The sequence below is a fragment of the Salvelinus sp. IW2-2015 genome, linkage group LG6.1, assembly GCF_002910315.2.
Source record: "Salvelinus sp. IW2-2015 linkage group LG6.1, ASM291031v2, whole genome shotgun sequence".
NCBI lineage: Eukaryota > Metazoa > Chordata > Actinopteri > Salmoniformes > Salmonidae > Salvelinus > Salvelinus sp. IW2-2015.
In genome coordinates this window covers 19,299,157-19,322,765 of record NC_036845.1, presented here as the reverse complement: position 1 = coordinate 19,322,765, position 23,609 = coordinate 19,299,157, and the positions used below count along the sequence as shown (strand labels likewise).

The following is a 23,609-nucleotide window of genomic DNA, read 5'->3' as shown; positions in this document are numbered from 1 at the left end:
TTGCGTAGTCTACCTCCTAACATTTTTGTTAAAGAAACCTTTACAGTGATAAGGATTATGCATGGTTCAGTATTTACACTGTTTCATCAATAAATCACAAGATGGCGGTGAAATTGATTGCAGACCATCCCCCTCACATTTTAGTCATGCTTAATACAATCTTCACTGTTCCAAAAACTAGTATAAACAGACACAAATCTTTATTGTTGCATGTAATGGTATTCTCCTGGGTATTGTTTTGGTCAAAGCCTCTAATGGTTTCTCTCTGTCTCATGTGAAGCCCTAAAGGAGAAGAGGATAACTGTGGTGGCTCAGCTGAAGCAGCTGCAGGGTGAGACGGAGCCCATTGTGAAGATGTTTGAGGACCCAGAGACCACAAAACAGATGCAGTCAACCAGGTGAGTTAGAACCTCCTGTCCCACCATTTAACCAATGGATGGTTTAGGAGTTGTTTGCATTTTATAGATGGTCCATCATTGACAATGCTGTTTTTTTTGCAATTCATTATTTCCCAGAGTAGTGGTCTTGCTGTCTGGTGTAAGATTCTCTGACTTTGYGGGCTTAATGAATGAAGTTCAAGTTAAATTGAGATGATGGTAATCCCAAAAATATATATGCCTACATTTTGAATCAATTTCCCTAGAGTGGATTTAGGGTTACATCTTACAAACTCAGCAAACGCAGACGAGGAGACTGATACACGATGCTGCAGTGAATGTTAAGGATGGCGCTGACTTTGCCGTGATTAAAATAGTTTGGTTAAACTAAGTCCTCATTCTTTACTTGGCTTCTTGGCAGGAGTGAGTTCAGTTCATCAAAGGACACTTTTCACCCACTTGCCAATCGTGAATTCTTTATTAAAGGTTTGGTTTTGAGACATGTTTGTTTATCAAAGCAAGCATCTTATACTGACCATTGTAATGGGAGTTTGAAGCCTTGTGAATGTAACTTCAAACTTTTTGTAGTGCAGCTACGGCTATTTTCTCTTCAGATTCGTTTTGATACCATTGGATTTGTAAAACAATACAAGACTTGTCCCGGGTCACCAAAAAACTCTTAACTACACCAAACGGGCAAGCCACACCCATTTTAGCGTCCCGCGCATATATCTGCTAGAGTTACTCTGGATGCGGTAGTGTGTTTTTGATATGATTTTGAATTTATCAAGCGGAACATCCCTGACTGGAAATTGCAGACGGGTTCAATATTTAGATCTCCTAGTCCTATCACTTGGGATAGAACTGTGTGATGTAGAGATAATGATTTGTGTTGGAGAGAGACTGTCTTAGGTGCACTGTTTGCCAACATGCTTAATAGGAGGCCTGCCCTCAACTTAATATCTCCAGGGAGCAAATCCAATATAGTTTAGGCCYAGCCAAATTCTGACATTCACTTTCTGGGTTATTGCCTTGTTTCTGATGATAGGTTAATGAAATTAAACAATTCTATGGATCTTGAGTTTGTCAATTTCCATTGCTTCTTTGCTCTTTTTGKTCCGAAGTTGGTGCTAGTGATGCAATTCTGTGTCTCTTTTGAAAGGGTTTAAGGCACAATGTAGATCTTTACATTTGGATATGTGGGGTTTCTTGCTGTTGTTCCTGTGGGGACTGTGGCTTGCAATGCAGTTGTGGATGTGAGAACCTGGGGTAGGTCTTGGTGAAGACTAGGGCTGTTAAGGTGACCATATTACCACCACACCGGCGGTCATGAAGGCAGTCAAATTCCATGTGACCGCTTAGTCACAGTAATTACGCTTCTCCAAGCTCTGATGCTGCTGATGGTCATTAGTAGCCTACCAAACTTGTTAATTGACTGGTACTCAGCACTCTATTGCCCCTCTAGAAGGCAACAAACAATGCAYACTTTTTTGTTGGACTTTTTCAAATCAGCCGCACACCTCATGTTTTTAAGGAGTTGGTGGCMAAATAATTTCTTTAAATTAAGCACATTAATCCGCTTTACAACAGGCGTAGAGCCTAACTAGCATACATATCCGGCATGTGAGTTGGAAGTTTGGGGAAGATCATTTTGACCATAAATGCACCTTTTTTATAATAAAAGCATTACATGCATAATTGCATTTGATGTCATTTTTGGTAAGGGTGTTAATGGAACATTAGCGCTCATCGCCTACTGCAGTGTGTGCATTGCTGTGCTTAATAATGTGAAAAAATWGCCTAATAGTTTTATTAGCATTTTAAGCTAAACAGTCTGATCTGTTGCGTCAGCCTCCTTGCGTTTGAATAAAAGTTTGTTTTTTTGGATGCTAGGGGTTGTATTCATTTAGGCTCTATCGCATCCCACAACTGTCCCAGACTGTTCGGAATATTTATTTCTTGCATAGAATATGTCAACTTTTGTACCATGGGGATTGTAGATTGACTGGCTGACAAAGTAAATGTGGACAGTTCTTCCAATATCTTCAATATGTGCCTCGGAATTGGATAAGGACGCGTTCAGTTACGACACCGATGTGTCTGTTTTCACTTGTAGCCTGTGAGAAATACCCAATCAGTGACAKAGATACATGAGAGGTTCTTAGGCGCAAGCAGGGAGAAGGGGATTATAATTATTATATTCACCCCGAGGCCACAATGGCTGCAAAAGGCATAACATTTTTTTGGGGGGGCATTACGACTACAAGGGTTGCCGTCGGGAAAATCGAGGCATTAAGTGCTTGTSAAATTATGAATGAGAGACTGATGGAAGTGTGTAGCGCCTACACAAAAAACGAGGCAGAGCTCATACCTTTTTATGCAACTTTTTCTAAATCATAATTAGTGTCATCATGCAGCCAGAGAATGTATTTAACAAGCCAAACATATATATATAATATATAAAATATAATAAAAATAATAATATAAATATATATAATATATATATATATATATATATATATATATATACTGCTCAAAAAAATAAAGGGAACACTAAAATAACACATCCTAGAACTGAATGAATGAAATATTCTTATTAAATACTTTTTCTTTACATAGTTGAATGTGCTGACAACAAAATCACACAAAAATTATCAATGGAAATCAAATTTATCAACCCATGGAGGTCTGGATTTGGAGTCGCACTCAAAATTAAAGTGGAAAACCACACTACAGGCTGATCCAACTTTGATGTAATGTCCTTAAAAACAAGTCAAATGAGGCTCAGTAGTGTGTGGGCCTCCACGTGCCTGTATGACCTCCCTACAACGCCTGGGCATGCTCCTGATGAGGTGGCGGATGGTCTCCTGAGCTACCTCCCAGACCTGGACTAAAGCATCCGCCAACTCCTGGACAGTCTGTGGTGCAACGTGGCGTTGGTGGATGGAGCGAGACATGATGTCCCAGATGTGCTCAATTGGATTCAGGTCTGGGGAACGGGCGGGCCAGTCCATAATAGCATCAATGCCTTCCTCTTGCAGGAACTGCTGACACACTCCAGCCACATGAGGTCTAGCATGTCTTGCATTAGGAGGAACTCAGGGCCAACCGCACCAGCATAAGGTCTCACAAGGGTCTGAGGATCTTCTCGTACCTAATGGCAGTCAGGCTACCTCGGCGAGCACAGGAGGCTGTGCGGCCCCCCAAAGTAAAGCTACCCCACACCATGACTGACCCACCGCCAAACCGGTCATGCTGGAGGATGTTGCAGCAGCAGAACGTTCTCCACGGCGTCTCCAGACTCTGTCACGTCTGTCACGTGCTCAGTGTGAACCTGCTTTCATCTGTGAAGAGCACAGTGCGGCCAGTGGCGAATTTGCCAATCTTGGTGTTCTCTGGCAAATGCCAAACGTCCGCCGCACGTGTTGGGCTTAAGCACAACCCCACCTGTGGACGTCGAGCCCTCATACCACCCTCATGGAGTCTGTTCTGACCGTTTAGGCAGACACATGCACATTTGTGGCCTGCTGGAGGTCATTTGCAGGGCTCTGCAGTGCTCCTCCTGATCCTCCTTGCACAAAGGCGGTAGCGGTCCTGCTGCTGGGTTGTGCCCTCCTGCGGCCTCCTCCACGTCTCCTGATGTACTGGCCTGTCCCCTGGTAGCGCCTCCATGCTCTGGACACTACGCTGACAGACACAGCAAACCTTCTTGCACAGCTCGCATTGATGTGCCATCCTGGATGAGCTGCACTACCTGAGCCACGTGTGGGTTGTGGACTCCGTCTCATGCTACCACTAGAGTGAAAGCACCGCCAGCATTCAAAAGTGACCAACATCAGCCAGGAAGCATAGGAACTGAGAAGTGGTCTGTGGTCACCACCTGCAGAACCACTCCTTTATGGGGGTGTCTTGCTAATTGCCTATAATTTCCACCTGTGTCTATTCCATTCACAACAGCATGTAAATTTATTGTCAATCAGTGTTGCTTCCTAAGTGGACAGTTGATTTCACAGAAGTGTGATTGACTTGGAGTTACATTGTGTTGTTAATGTTCCCTATTTTTTTTGAGCATATATATATATATATATAGCCCAACCTTTGATTCATAACTGAAGTTACATAAGACTCTAAGCATACAGGATTAGCTGTTTCTTTGTAACCGCTCATAACAGAACAGCCGCATGTGCGCACCCCCTCAAATCGTTTGGAGAAAATACCTTTCTATTGTTCCTCATACTACAAAATAATGCCATGGAATTCTAAGCAAATCTTGCCTGATAAATTATCTACTGTAGCCCACAGCCATATAGCACAGACATATCAGTCACCACAACATAAGGACAAATCAGAGTATGCTATTCTGTTCTTTTGAAGGACATTTTATTCATGTTTTTTAGACCCGTATAACATAATGGATTTATTGTGAAGGTGTAAGGTATATTACATGGATTTTTTAGGCTTGTTAAATTGTAGATGTTCCAAAGGTCTGCATCAGTGGCTTGTAGGCTGTGTGGAAGCCAGAAGAGGTTAATTAACGGTCAATTACCGTGAGATCAAGCAGTTATTTGCTTGACCATCACCGGCTGACAAAGCGCTCTGGAGCWGGTTTTCTTCAAGGATCTCTCTGTACTTTTCTCTGTTCGTCTTTCCCTTGATCCTGACTAGTCTCCCATTYCTTGTCGGTGAAAAACATCCCCACAGCATGATGTTGCCACCACCATGCTTCACCGTAGGGATGGTGCCAGGTTTCTTCCAGATGTGATGCTTGACATTCAGGCCAAAGAATTCAATCTTGGTTTCATCAGACCAGAGACTCTTGTTCATCATGGTCTGAAAGTCTGTAGGTGCCTTTTGGCCATCTCCACGCTGTCTTTCATGTGCCTTTTACTTCCATCTGGCCACTCTACCATGAAGGCCTGATTGGTAGAGTTCTGCATAGATGGTTGTCCTTCTGGAAGGTTCTCCCATCTGCACAGAGGAATGCTAGAGTTCTGTCAGAATGACCATCGGGTTCTTGGTCACTTCCCTGACCAAGGCTCTTCTACCTCGATTGCTCAGTTTGACTGGGCAGACAGCTCTAGGAAGAGTCTTGGTGCTTCCAAACTTCTATAATTTAAGAATGATGGAGGCTAGGGATGCATATATCGGTGAGCATATCGGAATCGGACGATATTAGCTAAAAATGCCAACATCGGCCCAATGTCTAGTTTAATGGCGACGTGCAAAACTGATGTCAAAGCTGACATATATAAATAAATGTACCTACGGGTAGATGTAATGACGCCACAATAAATACAGTGCTACATAGAACAAAAGCAGAAAAATACTAAGCGCACACTTCCAACAACTTAACAAGTTCAGGTCGAGCAGTCATTTGAAAGATCAAGAAAATTTCAGTGCGACAACTCAGACAAAATCCGTTAATGCGAAGATAATGGTATTCTTTGCCCTTGACCTTCAACCGTTCTGTTGTGGATTATGGTTTTCGCCATCTGGTCGAGCACCGGTGCACATTACCAAGTTGGCGCTATTTTTCAGCTGTTCCCTTACCGGAGTCACACAGTATTGTGTGATGAAASTCATCCATGAGCTACTTGCTATGGGTGTCCCTGCTAATAGCTTCACGACTGACATTTGGACCAGCGACGTCAGCACCATGAGCATGCTGAGTCGGACAGTGGGTGGGTCAATGAGATTTCATACTGAGGAAAGCCGTATTGCATGCTCAAGAATGTGCGGGGTTCTCATCCTGCTGCCATTTTCAATGGCATTTGAGAACTTGTTTGAAACATGAACTCACTCCAAGCGCCGTTTGTACAACTGACTCGAAATAAGCTAATCAACTGCGTCTGCAGCCGACGTGATACCCTGTCATGGCATTGAAACGCCTGCTCAGCATAAATGCAGACAGACTGTGGGGTTAACTTGGGAAAGTACTCGAGGCTGTGAACAAGCGATTCGGTGTCATTCTCTCTGAGCCTCTTTACTGTCACCACCATGCTCAATGCTATGTACAAGGACCACTACTTCGATGCAGACACAGGGTTTATGTGAATTGTTACGTACACAGCTGGACAAGATGGAAACTGACACGGTGACAGTGTACACCGAGGAAGAGAGGCCACGGACAGCCAGAGCTGAAACTTTACTGTTTGGCATGTATGATGAAATCCTGGCTGAGAATGAAACGACCGAACAACGAAACAGCACAGTCAGTGAAAGAAATGGGTTTTGATKATGTTTTACTGGTAATGGGACATGTAAATGCCAACAAAATAACTTTTTGGCGTGTGTAACATTTAACTAGGCAAGTCAGTTAAGAACATGTTCTTATTTACAATGATGGCCAAACCCGGACGACGCTGGGCCAATTGTGCGCTGCCCTATGGGACTCCCAATCACGGCCGGATGTGATACTTGCTGGATTCGAGCCAGGAACTGTAGTGACACCACTTGCACTGAAATGCAGTGCCTTTGACGGCTGTGTGTGTGAACTTTAACTGTACTAGAATGCTTAAAAGGCTGCAATTTTTTTTTAAAGATTGGTATTGTTTTTGGGCACGGAAAATACTGGATATTGGTATCGACTAAAAAAATGTCATAACGGTACATCCCTAATGGAGGACACTGTTCTTGTGAATCTTCAGTGTTGCAGACATTTTTTGGTACCCTTCCCCGGATTTGTGCCTCGATACAATCCAATCCTACAAGGGTAGGGGGTGTACACATATATCTATCTGGGCACCCCTTCAAATTACTGGGTTCGGCTATATCACCCTACCCTTTGCTGACAAGTGTATAAAATCGAACGCACAGCCATGTAATCTCCATAGACAAACATTGGCAGTAGACTGTCCTTACTGAAGAGCTCTGACTTTCAACGTGGCACCATCATAGGATGACACCTTTCCAGTTCAATTTCTGCACTGCTACAGCTGCCCTGGTCAACTAAGTGCTGTTATTGTGAAGTGGAAATGTCTAGGAGCAACAACTGCTCAGCCACGAAGTGGTAGGGCTCACAGAACAGGACCGCCAAGTGCTGAAGCGTGTAATGCGTAAAAATTGTCGGTCCTCGGTTGCAACACTCCCCCTCACGAAAAGTACAATAACTTTTCGTGAGGGGTTTCCATGGCCGTGCAGCCGCACACAAGCCTAAGATCACCAAGAGCAATGCCTAGCGTCGCCTGGAGTGGTGTAAAGCTCACCACCATTGGACTCCGGAGCAATGGTAATGCGTCCTCTGGAGTGATGAATCGCGCTTCACCATTAAGCAGTTCGATGGACAAATCAGGGTTTGGCGGATGCCAGGAGAACACTGCCTGCCCGACTGCGTAGTGCCAACTAGAGGTCGACCGATTATGATATTTCAACGCCGCTACCGATTTATTGGAGGACCAAAAAAAGCCGATACCGATTAATCGGCCAATTTAAATAAAAWAAAATATTTAAAAAACTATTTGTAATAATGACAATTACAACAATACTGAATGAACTTTTATTTTAACTTAATATACTACATCAAAAAAAATCTATTCACAAAAAGAAAGTGTTGGAGAAGAAAGTAAAAGTGCAATATGTGCAATGTAAAAAAGCTAAACGTTTAAGTTCCTTGCTCAGAACATGAGAACATATGAAAGCTAGTGGTTCCTTTTAACATGGGCCTTCAATATTCAAAGGTAAGAGGTTTTAGGTTGTAGTTATAGTATTTRTAGGACTATTTCTCTCTATACCATTTGTATTTCATATACCTTTGACTATTGGATGTTTTTATAGGCACTTTAGTATTGCCAGTGTAACAGTATAGCTTCCGTCCCTCTCCTCGCCCCTACCTGGGCTCGAACGAGGAACACATCGACAACAGCCACCCTCGAAGCAGCGTTACCCATGCAGAGCAAGGGGAACAACTACTCCAAGTCTCAGAGCAAGTGACGATTGAAACGCTATTAGCACGCACCACGCTAACTAGCTAGCCATTTCACATCAGTTACACCAGCCTAATCTCGGGAGTTGATAGGCTTGAAGTCATAAACAGCGCAATGCTTGAAGCACAGGGAAGAGATGCTGGCAAAACGCATGAAAGTGCTGTTTGAATGAATGCTTACGAGCGTGCTGCTGCCTACCATCGCTCAGACTGCTATATCAAATCATAGACTTACTTATAACATAATAACACACAGAAATACGAGCCTTTTGGTCATTTAATATGGTCGAATCCGGAAACGATAATTTCGAATACAAAACGTTTATTTCAATGAAATACAGAACTGTTCGGTATTTTATCTAACGGATGGCATCCATAAGTGTAAATATTGCTGTTACATTGCACAACCTTCAATGTTATGTCATAATTATGTAAAATTCTGGCAAATTAGTTCACAATGAGCCAGGCTGCCCAAACTGTTGCATATACCCTGACTCTGCGTGCAAAGAACGCAAGAGAAGTGACACAATTTCACCTGGTTAATATTGCCTGCTAACCTGGATTTCTTTTAGCTAATATGCAGGTTTAAAAATATATACTTGTGTAGTGATTTTAAGAAAGGCACTGGTGTTTATGGTTAGGTACGGTCGTGCAACGATTGTGCTTTTTTTGCAAATGCGCTTTTGTTAAATCATCCCCCTGCGTTGCATCGATTATATGCAATGCAGGACACGCTAGATAAACAAGTAATATCATCAACCATGTGTAGTTAACTAGTGATTATGTTAAGATTGATTATTTTTTATAAGAAGTTTAATGCTAGCTAGCAACTTACCTTGGCTTCTTACTGCATTCGTGTAACAGGCAGGCTCCTTGTGGAGTGCAATGAGAGGCAGGTGGTAAGAGCGTTGGACTAGTTAACTTTAAGGTTGCAAGATTGAATCCCGGAGCTGACAAGGTAAACATCTGTCGTTCTGCCCCTGAACAGGCAGTTAACCCACTGTTCCTAGGCCGTCATTGAAAGTAAGAATGTGTTCTTAACTGACTTGCCTAGTTAAATAAAGGTGTAAAAAAATAAAGAAAATGGTGTCCAAAAATACAGATTTCCGATTGTAATGGAAACTTGAAATCGTCCCTAATTAATTGTCCATTCCGATTAATCGGTCGACCTCTAGTGCCAACTTTCAAGTTTGGTGGAGGAGGAATAATGGTCTGGGGCTGTTTTACATGGTTCGGGCTAGGCCCCTTAGTTTCAGTGAAGGGAGACCTTAACTCTACAGCATACTGATATTCTAGAAGATTCTGTGCTTCCAAGTTTGGGGAAGGCCCTTTCCTGTTTCAGCATGACAATGCGCCTGTGGAAAAAATGGGGTCCATACAGAAATGGTTTGTCTAGTTCAGTGTGGAAGAACTTAACTGGCCTGCTCAGCGCACTGACTTCAACCCCATCGAACACCTTTGGGATGAATTGGAACGTCAACTGCGTGACAGGCCTAATTGCCCAACATAAGTGCCCGACCTCACTAATGCTCTTGTTGCTGAACATTTAAGTGGAAAGCCTTCCCAGAACAGTGGAGGCTGTTACAGCAGCAAATGGGGGACTCCTATATTCCTGTGATTTTGGAATGAGATGTTTGTTGAGCATGTTTCCACATAATTATGGTCATGTAGTGTGTGTTTTTGATGCCTCCCCTATGTAGACATGAAAGGCGACTCAGTTTATGGCATATAAAACCATATTTATTTGGAGTCATAATCTAAGGCTGCAATTCCAGTTTTGTAAAGTCAGATTGAGCTTCCCCCTAAATGTTGTTGGACCATGAGTTTAATGGTGTCAGTGTTGAAGATGAATGTTTTAAACAGCCTGTGAATGTTCACACAAAATAAAAGTACTTTTGCTTCCCTGTCAGACTCTTGAAGTACAAAGGTGCAGTTCATGAAATGAAAGGCCCTTGATTTGCCCTGAACTCTAGACCTGCTACAGTGCAGAAATGGAAAAAGTACACCTGAATGGGGCTCAAAACACCCAACCTGCATCAGCCAACTCTAATGAAACAAGGCCACTAACTGAAATTATTTTTCTTTCAGGGATGGACAGGCCCTTTTTAACTATCTGGCGGAGAAACACAGCGTAAGTTTGGACCGCTTTGCTGACGTTTCACTTCTAAACTGCATTTCTCATGACTCCTGTGTGAACCCGCTATTTAGGGAAGGGGGGGCGGGAAGGCCCAAGCAGGGAGACATGTAACGACTTCCCAAAACTGTAACTTAAAAAATATATAAAAAAATGTAAGTGCTTTACAGCTTGCAGAAAAATCTGTGGACATTTTACAGTCTGTGGTGAATTGTTAAGAATATACAGAACAGCTCGAGACACATTGGTCTACCCGCAAAAATGCTGGGTGTCTATATTTGGCGTTACCCCCCCCCCCCACTCGGAATCCTCCCACCCTGGCATCCCGCTGACCTGCACTCTGTCCTCATTGCACCTCAGCAGCGCGAAGGCCACTCAGCTGTGGGAAAGGGCGGTCTCCCTCCGCTTCGCAGCGGCTCGCAACCACTGCCTGTCAAAGCCACACTGCATCTGAGACTGGCCTCAGTTCCCAAACTGACGTCAGCGCGCTGTGATATGTCCTGAGTTAGCAGGAGTGTACCGTTCAGAGATATTCTACCCCCCCATGAACATGTACCCGGCCCCCACCCACCCAATGGACATTTATCATTGTTACGGCGTAAAGATTATTATAATTTTTTTWTTTTWTTTTCACTTCTCTCTCCCACCTGCTGTGCCCCTATGGACGTTCCCCAACGTACTGTTCCCCTGCCCCCACCACCCAATGCTCATTTTTCATTGCTACAGTTGTGTGTACTCAACATAAATATAAACAACAATTTTTTAAATATTTTACTTAGTTACAGTTCATATAATTTTGACAAAGCATTTATTCATTAAATATTTAATCTGTTGTCTTCCTAAAATTACATTTACATTTACATTTACATAAAATGATGGGGATGATGACTCTGCGAGGGTATCTGATTTCATTGGTCCTCAATTAGTGGCTCACACTAGATTCAGGATAAATGGAGTTGGCTCTGAGTTAGCCTGCCCCAGAGTAGGTTAGTTCTGAAGGATTTGTACTCATAGAAATTTTTCTTGGCTAAAAGGTTAGCCACTTTGGTACCAGGTATCTGAAGTTGAACTCCGACTTGACCAAAGTTGACTCCTCATACCTTTATCCGTAGTATAGGGCTCAGGTCGGTTGTTGAAGGCTTTTCCCAAATAGCCATAGGTGACAAAAGTAAATAGGCCTTCATGTGGTAATGTTGTGACATTCCGTATGGGATGTTGACATGGAGCTCCTTGTACACACAATTACACACTGAAATTGCTCAAGTGCACGGCAGCAGATAACGGTATCTAGGCTGTTACCAGCAAACCTCTGGTTGACCGCGCACTCTGCACCATATTTAACTGTCTGAGCAGGGATTCGAACCAGCAACCCTCCCACTTGTGTAAATGGTCTAGGCAGCAGCTAATGGGGATCCATAATAAATACAGATATGAACTGCTAGGCTACATGCTGACCCCAATGATTAGTGATGGTAATCAAACAGAATGGGCTTTGAAATTGAACATGATTCTAGAATTGCCCTCCTTAGTTCAGCCACTCCGTTCCCAGTGGGGTGGTCTGGCATTGACTGGATATAACACCATGGCTCTCATCTTGGACTATAATCTTACATGAGGCCTGAGAGAAAGCTGACAATATGGTCAGCAAATAAATAATTGCTGGTGTCTATGCTCTGAATAGTTATCGGACGAAACCATTGATCAGCCCTTTTCTCTTCCAGTTCCGTCAGGAGTACCTGGACACTTTGTACAGATATGCCAAGTTCCAGTACGAGTGTGGAAACTACTCTGGGGCTGCCGAGTACCTCTACTTCTTCCGTGTCCTGGTAAGTCTAGTACCCCTCATTTCAGTGTACTCTTATGAAATATCAAACTGGTGACCTTGGATACTAGATGTTCACAGCAAGTTAATAGATCTAGAGACATTTTTGTTTACAGATTTGTACCCTTGAAACTTCATCAGTAGTTTTTGGAATAAAAACTGGACCACTGACAAATGGACACTATTGGGCAGTGCTTTATATTAGCAAGCTCTTTAAGGGCAAACAGTTAGACAATGATTGAAGCTTCATTAAGAAGTATTAGTTTCTCAGGAACGACTCATTTTGTTCATTAATCACTTATGTGATTCCTCCCCCCCCCCCCAGCAGTGGACCGTGTCAAACGCCATAAATTATGAGCAGTATACATCCACTTAACATTGCATTTTTGGAATTAGACAATGTCTCCGTTGATGTATACTTTTTTGGCTCAACGCATTTTTTGAAAAATGGAATTTCCGGTTGTTTTGTCCAGGGTTGTTCCATTTTTCAAAGGGCTAGCACGTGGAAGAGAGAACACCCTCAGTTAATTGCATGTGAAAAGCTGCCGTCATTCCCTCATTCAATTCTCCACACGTCTTCAGTATTAGGATGAGCTGCTGTTCAAGGACAAGGGTAGGATTATTTTTTATTTTTTTACTGTGCCAAGTGTTCAGCAGCAGACTTCATAATCTTTCTTTTGTCCTCTCGCTGGGCGGGCTGCAGTGGACGACTTATTGATTTGAAGCCAGATAGCTCCTTGTCAGGCTTCCGAGTGCTTATGAGTTACGTAATGTGTTCTGGTGGGCTTCGAAAAGTGTGTACATACATGCATACGTACATACATGCATACGTACAATAGGCGCACTCAAATAAAGAATCGACTGAGAGAACAGGTTTACTAAACAAAGAACTAGCCTACCATTTAGGCCTAAATGAGTGGACTTTGTAAATGTATAGCCTGTCTTGTTTGAATTAGGGATGTATATTTTTGCCTACTAACTAATCCCGGTTAATTCGTTCCAAACAGTAAAATGACGTGACCAACAGAAAATACGATGCTGTTTAAGTGACTCAACTCTGTTTTCACTCTAATGTAGAATTCTAAATGCAAATGTCTGAATTTCCCTTCAAGTGGCAACCAGCTGTTTGAGGAGCTGCGAGGTAATATTCCTCTCTAACTATACTTTATATGCGGTGCCAATTTAAATCCACTAGATTATGCAAATTAACCTATAGACTGCGCTTGACCGGTCAAATGTATTTTCGGTTAACCGATAACATTGCTGGTTTTTAATGTTTTGCAGCTAATTCCATTGTGTTTCTCAACCTGTTTGGCTATACACAGTATTTCCTTTTTTTGTTGTTTTGGCTAACATATGAGTGTGCATGGAGGAGGGATTAAATCATTTTCACCAGCAGTGAAATGCTTTGGAAATCAGATAATACCAATGAGGGTAGGGGCGGATGGTAATTACAGTTCACTGAAAGTACTGGCAGTATTCTCATTACACATGCGTACATCTTATTTCCTCTAAACAAAGGGATCGTTGCGCTGGTGTTTGTGGCTTCTCTCCCGCTGCCCTCAGAAATCAGTGAAAGATGAACTACACAGAGAATGGGCAAGGTGCAGTAGGACTGTGTGCACTGCTGTATAGAGTTGGGAACCTCTTAGGCCAAGAGAGGTGGTAACCTGACAGAGGGGAGGCCAGAGGAGTGTTTTGTGTCACAATAGTGGTGTAACACTAGATAAGTCCTGGGAATGGACAGCCTGTGACCTCAGTGGAAGGTGCCACCAGATCTTCAGTGCTTCCTTTGTTAGTCTCTCTCCAGGACCAGTGGCTTGTAAGGGCTACTCTAGGTCTGAATGCTCGGCTGACCTTTTGTGCTATCGTTGACTTTAACAAGTTAAGTCACCTAATGTTCTTCAGAAAGCCTTGGCGTCAAACCTAATTTCCAAACTAAAATAAGATGTTGGCCAATGAGGTTAATTTCTACYGTAGTTACCACCAGACTCAGTGTTGGTGCTTTTAGTCTGAGGTGTATGTTTTTATATTTTCATGGTCACGCTGACCAGGCACCATCACTATTACCTTGTGTTTCCCCTTTCAGAAGCCTTTTTTTTTTTTGTGATGCTGTTTGCAAATTTGATGCTCAAACTCGCCTACGTTTTTGGTGGTAGATTTCACCATTGTTACTTTAAAGCCAGGGTTTACCATTTCATCTATCAGTGTCCTGTAATTCCGCCAACCAAACAAGCACAACCAGTGTATTCCAAGTCTTATTCAATAGTTTCATTTTTTGGGTCGCGTATGTCCTCATCTGAGCTCTGGGGTAGAGCAAAGACCTGTGCCAAAGCCAGTCTCGAAAGAATGCAAAGAATAAAATCAACACTTTACATGTTCATCAGAATGACAAATATTACAACCAACTTAGGTTTCCCATTTTAATTGACTTTTGATACTCTCCCTCTGTCGTGAAGATGTCTGTGACTAGTCATGCACGTTGGTGATGCTGGTGTCCTCTCCTGAAAAACAGGCTTAGCAGAGACTCTGAGCAACGAGCCCTAATCTCTGTAAACAGCCTCTTAACCCAAAGCAGTTGGGCTCTTTTTTACATTTTATTTGATTGATTCTATGTGACGCACTCACATTTAAGTATGCTAGCGAGAGACATTGAAGACCAGATGACGGTGGCTCTTGATCGAACATGAGCAAAACCCACATCAAAAGCATGCAATTGATGCGCTCTCTCTCCGCACAGTTGTTTATGGTTTTTAGCTCAGTCTATACTTATGTAGATTATTTTCCAGTTTTGAATTTACTCCTCAAATCATTAGCCTCTCATTTTACATTTCAAGCCAGGGCAGTTACTGTTACCAGATAGGCCGCTGCCACCCTCTTGACAATCTGAAGGCTCATTTTTAAATTAAAAAAAATAATTTTACGCCTAAATGTCTGTCTTTATACTTCATACCTGCCCTGCTATTCCCCCCTATTGTTGTGGACCTCCCATTTTCTCAGACTGCCCCGTAAGGTAGAGGTGAGGCTCTACCCATCAAACGTGGGAAAGCCAGTCAATTAAACAAGGAAGCGCAGGCTTGCAAAATCCAGGCCTCGGGTTCTGTTACATGTGTGGCGTAGCGCGAAAAAGAGCAACTTATTCATAGCATCAGTGAATGTATGATGGGATGGAGAAAAGTATAAGAGCATTTGAGAGAGACCGACGGCTCTTCAGCACAGTAAATTTATTGTTGCTGGTCAGTCGGTGAAAATGTGCCCCTTTTCGCCAACAAATGGAAACTCTAGTTAACTGCTGGAAAAACCCTGGTATTGAAACTATTGTTGCGTGGCCACTAGTGAATGCCAGGCAGTGTGTAGAAAGCTGCCATAATGACATGGACATCGGCTAAACCTAGCAGGTTTACCTGCTAGGTTTAACACAAACCTCTTTATTTTTTCAGAGATGAAACGACAACCTTTAAATTGGCACCGTGGCTGGCTTTTCTCCTAAGTTATAATGCTTAATCTTTCTTATGAGGTCTCATTTAAAAAAAKATATATATTAAAAAAAGTAATTTAAAGCAGTCCCAAGTTTTGTTTTATGATCAAAGAACTCCACTGTTGTGAGTGGATGAATGGCCTTCTGCTCCTCTTCGTGTCTTTTACTCTGGAAGACTACCTTGCTGCTGACTTTCCCCATTTGTTTTTTCCTACCAGTATTCTTTTCCACCGGTCACCCTTTTTATGTAGCAGTTCATTTAAAAGTTACTGTGTAGCCTAATAAAGTCTTCATGTAGCCTAGCAGGTAACCTAGCGGTTAGAGCGATGGGCTGCTAACCGGAAGGTTGCTCGTTCTAATACGCGACCCGACAAGGTGAAAATCTGTTTGACTTTGAGCAAGGCACCATCATTTGCTAAAGGGGCGCTGATGTCAGACCTTGTAAAACAACACTTAATTGCACCTGTCTGTTGTATGTAATATAAATATGTATTAATCCTTTATCTTGATAATCTGTTTTTCTCAATCACTAAGAGATTCTAGCTGGTTTCCWTTTCCACCCATGAATCATTTGTCTCACAGTCCACTCTGCTGTCGGAAAGAAGGGGGTGTGGTGGGTTGCGTCTAGGTTACTGTGGCCTTACAGCAGGCACCCGCCCTCACTTCCTGGTTGACTCTTGTCACTGACTGCGTTTGGTGTTTATCATAAGCTACTGTGGGCCAGCGGTTCCCATGAGCCAAAGGGTGGAGGCCTAGCTTTGATTAAGCCGCCTTAGGGTGGCGCACAATTGGTCCAGGTTTGGCCGGTGTAGGCCGTCATTGTAAATAAGAATTTGTTCTTAACTGACTTGCCTAGTTAAAGGTAAAAACAAATAAACAGTGATCTCGTGACTTGGAGGATGGCTATCACCTCAACTGGTTCTTGTTAGCATCATTTCATATATCAATGCGTTTAGCCTGTGATAATGGAAGAGTTGCAATAAGACTTTATAGCTAGCATGATTCAACGGGAGGTTTTCCTTTTGTGTTAATGGTCGGAGATTATCACAATTATATTTTAACATGCTTGAAAAGCTGTAGAAGTTATTGAAACATTTCTCAAGACATGCAGTTTGTACAGAAAACCGAAATTACGTGTCCTGGCAATGTACCAGACATAGACTTTGGAAAAGCATTTTATCTGGTTAGGACTGTTTTTGAAAAGCTTGATCGCCAATCAGGGACATTTCCTAAGGGCATTAACATATTTGCCTTTGATACCCTTTTCAATCAAATTAAGCATCCAAACACTGTCATTTATTTAGATGGATTACCCTGGCTTGGCGTAAATTATGAACACCTCCCAGATGGTGTTGAGAAACCCAGGCTGTTGCTGGTCAAGGTTTCTGTGGCTGGAGCAGGACCTCTGTTGGTGAACTCCAAGTGATAGACCTTTTGATAACTCTACCTCTACTGCATGCTTCTCCTTGTGGCCTTGTTGATCAAAGTTATCAGACGTTGCGCAAAACCACCACCAGAAGTAGTAGCACCATACACAAGTCCCTTCAGAGAGGGGCTGAAGGCAATAGAGGATTGACCAGAGGTCTGAGGAACAGCGATGGGGTTTTCCCTCAAAGATGCTAGATGTGCCCTCTACTCTCATTTTGCGTGTATATCTTCAATGTTCTCTCCAATTGCAACTGCTAATTTAAATATCCAATTTTGTTATTTTAAGGGAGTAATATCTGAACCAGAGTTGTGAGCTCAATGTTTCTTCAACCATTTCCTTTTAGATAGAATCTGTCCCATGTAATTGTGGTACGGAGATGTCACAGACAAGCTAACCTTTGACCTGCTGACCCTGCCCCAGAAACGTCACAACCTCCGGGACCAAGGTGGTAGCTTGAACTAGGCAGAGCTAAATTTAAATGAGATATTCCTTTCTTGACTAGAGTAGGGCCAACGCTGAAATGCCCTAGGTCCGTCTTTAGTAATGTGTGTGTTGTCTTCCCAAGGYCGTGTGCCACCCTGCACATTTTTCAAGAGTTGCAGCATTAAGTAAATAACAGTAACAATGTTTTAGCACATTGTACGGAGAAGCTCACATATGCTTCAAATGTGCTCCTAGTTACGGTGGTAATCTGAAAGGATCGCAGAACATCTGCAATGCAGCGGTTGCAGTATCACAAAGTGCAGCAAATTAGGTTTTTATAAAAAGCTAAACATTCTTTCATGATTCATTTCTCTTTCTGTCAAGTCCAATTCCCTCAGGATGACATAATTTAATCAGTTTATCCAGTATAAATAAGAGAAGTAACTCCACCGAACAGTTTTGCTTGCCAATGCCAAGCGGCRGAGGCAACGGCCACTACTTCACTGACTGTCTCTGAGCGTGCGTGTGTGCGAGCACACGGTTTGTACACTGAGGCATTTATCAGGATTAGATCTGCCAGTGCCTGGTCATTTTGCAGGTGGGTTGAGTTCTGCTGCTGTGTGAGGTGATGCTGTGTTTCATGTTCTAACAAGTATGACATGTCTTTTCCCAGGTCCCGGCCACAGACAGGAATGCCCTGAACTCACTGTGGGGGAAGCTGGCCTCTGAGATCCTGATGCAGAACTGGGAGGCTGCGATGGAAGACCTCACCCGCCTGAGGGAGACTATCGATAACAACGTAAATGCCCCACTTCTCAGAATTTGACACTGCAATTTGATTCCCTTACGTAGATTCGACTCCCGTATTGACCGCTTCGGGTTTCAGCAAAGCGCTGTTGCGGCTTGATGCCCCACCCCCTTTCAGTCCTGACGCCAGAGGATCTGCAAAAGGAGCAGTTATGTGGATCTAGGTTTTTTTATTTTTTATTGGATGGATAGCTGGGAAGGACGCAGGGGTGCGGCCTCTGGCTTGGAAGGAAAACGTTTGAAAGGGAACTGAGACCTCACGTTCTTAAAGTACTGAACTTTTTAATTGTCTTACAGTATACTGTATTGTCACCTCAATCAGAACTAGTAAATAATGACAACTCTCTCCTGTCCAGTCGGTGAGTTCCCCSCTCCAGTCTCTTCAGCAGAGGACCTGGCTGATCCATTGGTCCCTATTCGTCTTCTTTAACCACCCCAAAGGCAGAGACAACATCATTGAGCTCTTCCTGTATCAGCCGCAGTAAGTATTTTCATCTCTGACACACTGGAGTTCTGTAAAAAACACTGTTGGCTTATTTAGACCTGATGACGAACCCTCAACATATTGCCCTGTAAAGCTGCCATCTCTACAGTCTGAGGCGCAGTGTCTTCACTGATCCACACTAAACCCTTGAGTGACCCAAGAGGTGATTGTTAAAATGTGGCCTGCTGGCATCCTTGCTGGGGAGAATGGAAGGAAATTATCCCTAAAGAAGAGGCACAGTAGAGGACTGAACCTTGGGCCCCAGGGTTTGCTGCTGGCCCAGGAGAGACCAAAAGTGGTTCAGCTGGCAGCCGCCTGGGTCAGGTCCTGCTAACTGTGGAGAAAGTAGACTCGTTTTTATTAGACTTACTTGATTTAGAAAAAGAAGCCATTTACTCTTAATAACTTTGGGAAGGGGGCATCTTCAAAAACCTACTCTGAGTATTTTTTAAAGTGGTTTCAGTCCATTTTGTTTTTGTGTGGTCTATTTACTCTCGAAGCTGCAAGTTAGTCCATGTGTATTGCAGATCGGAAAAACTCTGCACTGCGTAAAATTTACACACAAACTATTATAATGCATCCCCCCCATTCTGATTGCTGGTTTGTGTAATTGAACCAATGATTGTAGTCAACTGAAGGTATGACATGCCACCACAACATAGCAGATAGGGATGTCTGGTTCTCTGAGTTTTACTTAGTTTTTAAATGTAATGAAKGAAAGGCTGCCCAATAATTAGTAATGAAAAGCTCACACAAACATCTGTTTGGACGAACTTGAGGGAGTGTTGTGTGCGTTGCAATTTCAGTCAAGAAACCACTTAACTCCACAGTGAGGCTTGGCCTCATTCCCTCACCCCTTGACCATTACTTCCTTTGGCCAAAGTTGTTGACCAGTGGCTAGGCCTTAGTTTAATGTTTGACCTCTGTTACCCACAGTCAGCAAAAGTTGCATCAGGCCTTCCTAGTTTGTGTTATTGAAAACCTCTACTGAGTTCAAGTGCACTCATGGTGAGAATATTGTCATGCGGTGATCTATGATGTAGGTGCAAAGGGGGGAAATTAATACTTTAGTAATGCTATCCAAGCACTCGCAGTTGGTTTACATTGTTCTATCATTTGCAGATGGTCAATGAAATCTCTCCCTCTACCCCTCATCTCCACCCTCCTATCCTGTCTCTCTCCTCGTTATTCACGCTCACTCACACGCACTGGGTTGAAATTGTTTTGATTTTGAAACTCTAATTCTTTTGAGGCGTCCTCTGCAACCAGTACAGCGTTGTTGTTGCCTCAAACTCCAAAATGATTAGGTCCCTTAAGTGGKGTATGGTGAATGTTGCATTTCTTTTTACTTTTAACTTGGATCTCGTACATGGACAGAGAATATCGTAGTTGGTACGCAAAATGCATATATAATTAAAAATACAATTGGTAAATCTAACATCCCGGTTCTCGAGCTGCAACACACAGACATGTACCGAGTTTGTGTCAACGGACATGTAGATTAATATTCGACGTAGCTACCCCGTCCGTGCCTGTTGTGATGCAGACTTTTTCGACTGTCAGCTGTAGGTAAACGCATCCCTTTTCAACTCCGTGTGTTGTGGAAAGGTAAACCCTAATTGTTTCAAGCTAACGTTAGATGGAYGTTCAGTGGGCTCTAAAGTGCCAGCAGTTCACTTGCATTTGCTAGTGAAATAAATGAACTGCAAATACGAAAAATAACTGGTCGCATTTATGCGAGTGTGATACTTTAAATTCCGCGTCTCGTTAGTTGTATTTTCCACGTAACATTACGAGGATCACGCAACCTGATGCACTGTAATTAGTATCCACGTCACAAAAAGCATGACAAAAGTATTATCAAAAATAAATATATTGGCATTAAATGGAGTCGGGAGTTTAGAAGACTGCGCGATGAAGAATGAGTGTCAGGTATTAGCTATATAGGAAATGCTTCTAAAATGCCTTTGCACTAGATTTGAGATTTTATCAAATTTGAAATGTATGCACTGCTAATTAGATCTTGTTGGTGACTTTTACCATATGTGTAAATGGAATGCTGTCAAAGTATTCCAACCTTTTTATAGACTTGAGTTGGTACAATTCTATAATTGCAATCAGACTCCAACTGCACGCACTAGCTTGCTGGGGGCCCAATTCGGCACACAAGTTGAATCTCCCAATTTGCCGCGCGGGTCTGGTACTCTAAAAAGTTGGACAGGGTTGGCAGGTCTGGTATTGCTTGCTTTTGGAGACCCCCTGGAGAGAGAGTARGCGTATGTTCATCGGGAACAGAGAATGGAGTGTTGTGGTCTGCCACTAAGTCCGACAACTACAAAAGGAGAGGAAAGGGGGCTTCTCCAACCAGGTGGATGATTGCTCACCGCCTAGCCTGCCTGCTCACTGCTGATTTTAGACCCCAACATCACAAGTGCCGCAGGCCCACTTGTCCCTGTAATTGTTTCAACTAATTAAACCGTCGTCTGCGGTGTTCCCTCCTTRCTCTGAAAAACATGTTTCTCCGTCCTAATCTATCAGAGCTGAAGGAGCCGGAAGTGGCAGGGAAACCCCACTTCCTATTTAGAAATGTAATTTGGTCGGTGGATTGAATGGGGGGGGGTCAATGATAGCTGTTCAGATAAGGATGAAGAGAAGTTATACAAATAACTCAAGTCGAACACTCCTTTTGACAAGGAATGGGGTTGTATGTGTGCAAGTTTTTTTTACGGAAGCGTGTGGGGAAAGGACTTGCAACACTGTCTGCAGAGTAAGAATGTTGTCTAGGGTTCTAATTRGCTTCTAACAAGGCCCTCTCTCGTGCTCAGCCCTTAGCAAGTTGACCTGTGGCTGAAAAACAAGGCCCTGAAGGATAGGGTTTCAGCTACTGGGCAGGTCCCCTGCTCGGTGATCTGTGTCTACTGCGGAGGCCAGGGTTTCCTTTCCTCCCCTCTGCTTATACAGGGGGTAATGAAAAGGAGTGCTTGAACTTATGTCATGCAGAGAATGTGCTATTACAACGCACATATCTGTTTGGTTGATAAGGTCAGAAGTCCTAAATGCCATGGGCCTAATTGCTTAGTTACTTGCGTACCAAAAATAGACCTTTATGCCCTTCAACCTATGCATACACCAACACAGTTTATCAACTTCGTATAGCCTTCACCTCCATAAATATCAACTCGCTTTTCTTTTTGWTGCCATGTAGTTCCTCCAGTCCTTAAGACACCTGATTATTTGTTCTTGTCATGACCTTTTGTTTTGTCATTTCAGGTACCTCAACGCCATTCAGACCATGTGCCCACACATCCTGCGTTACCTGACCACTGCTGTCATCACAAACAAAGACGTTCGCAAGCGGCGGCAGGTCCTGAAAGATCTGGTCAAGGTCATACAGCAGGTATAAAAAAACAACATCTTAACACATTCCTTACCCCAATTTCTCAAAACACATTTCCTACAAATTTTCTATCACAGTAACATGTTAGCCAACCTTAGTCAGTGTAGGATTGGCCATTTTGATACAAGATGTCACCAACTATTCRGGGAAGGGGTTGTACAACTGAATGCCTTCAACTGAAAAGTCTTCCTCATTTAACCCAATCCCATTAAAGGCCAGAATCCACACATCTATGAGCAGTGTAAGGCCTTGGCTGATAAACATGCTGCTCTTAGAGTATACTCTATCAGAGATCTGGTCCTGGCTAGAGGTCTTGAACCCATTACATTTGATAAATGGCAGCAGACGGTCTGATTGTAGAGTACCGATTTCTTCCCAAACCCAACATCGGTAGCTTCTTCAGAGATCAATGGCTCTGAAAGCTAAATAAGCGCCGTCTCGGTGGGCTCTGTGTAATCACTAAAACATGTGCTCTATGCTTGTTCCGTCTTCTTGGGTCTCTTCCCCCCCTAGCATTGGTTTGGAATTGTTTAGGGGACTTTTTGAATCTGCTTTTATTCACTGCGTTGTAAATTCTACTATTTGGTTAGCCATGGGTCTCCACATTTGCCTTTTTGTTTTTAGTAATGGGTTGGAGGCATGCTGCCTTGCCTGTCGAACCTGTGCTATGTCCACTGCTGAAAAATAAAAAGCTAGCACACACAGGCATGTGCAAAATGTTAGAAATCTTCTTTTCCGTTTCCAGGAGTCCTACACCTACAAAGATCCCATCACAGAGTTTGTGGAGTGCCTGTATGTGAACTTCGACTTTGACAGCGCTCAGAAGAAACTGAGGGAGTGTGAGTCGGTAAGTCCCAGCTGCCCCCCTGCACGCTCCCACCCATCAATGTGCAATAGATTGAGTAATTTATCCTTTTCAGACCACTTTTTTTTGTTGTTGTTGTTGTTGTGGGAATGGTTGTTCTGTGTCCCGCTCTCTATATTGTCCTTGATTTACAGAGGGATTTGGATTGACCAACCAGCTCTTCCTACGTTCCCATGTAGCTAGCACAGAAGTAAACACCATTAGTGATCATGCAAGATTGGCCGACCTTTCACACTTTCTCACGGAGTTGGACTTTTTTWAAATGTATTTTTAAACACGGGTTTATACATATTGTCCGATGGTAGAGTTGCATTAGGTCACTTGGGTGATACAGAAGTCCTCTGAGAAACCCTGTGACTCATTGGTCTGGCCAGATTTTTATGATGGCCTGTAATTGTCCATCAGCCTGGTAGTTAACAGTAAACTCTTTATAAGCAAAGGTCTATGCAGAGGCATTCAGACACTCGAGATG

General features: G+C 43.0%; 1 protein-coding gene across 1 annotated transcript in view; it reads left to right on the top strand.

The window, feature by feature from the left end:
* LOC111965271 (eukaryotic translation initiation factor 3 subunit E) overlaps window positions 1–23,609 on the top strand; it is a 45,428-nt gene that overhangs the window by 7,157 nt on the left and 14,662 nt on the right. The window contains exons 3-9 of the mRNA XM_023989352.2: window positions 281–398; window positions 10,387–10,429; window positions 12,154–12,258; window positions 18,258–18,383; window positions 18,748–18,872; window positions 22,146–22,272; window positions 23,018–23,119. Coding sequence (XP_023845120.1) covers window positions 281–398; window positions 10,387–10,429; window positions 12,154–12,258; window positions 18,258–18,383; window positions 18,748–18,872; window positions 22,146–22,272; window positions 23,018–23,119 — 746 coding nt within the window. The remainder of the gene's footprint in view (window positions 1–280; window positions 399–10,386; window positions 10,430–12,153; window positions 12,259–18,257; window positions 18,384–18,747; window positions 18,873–22,145; window positions 22,273–23,017; window positions 23,120–23,609) is intronic.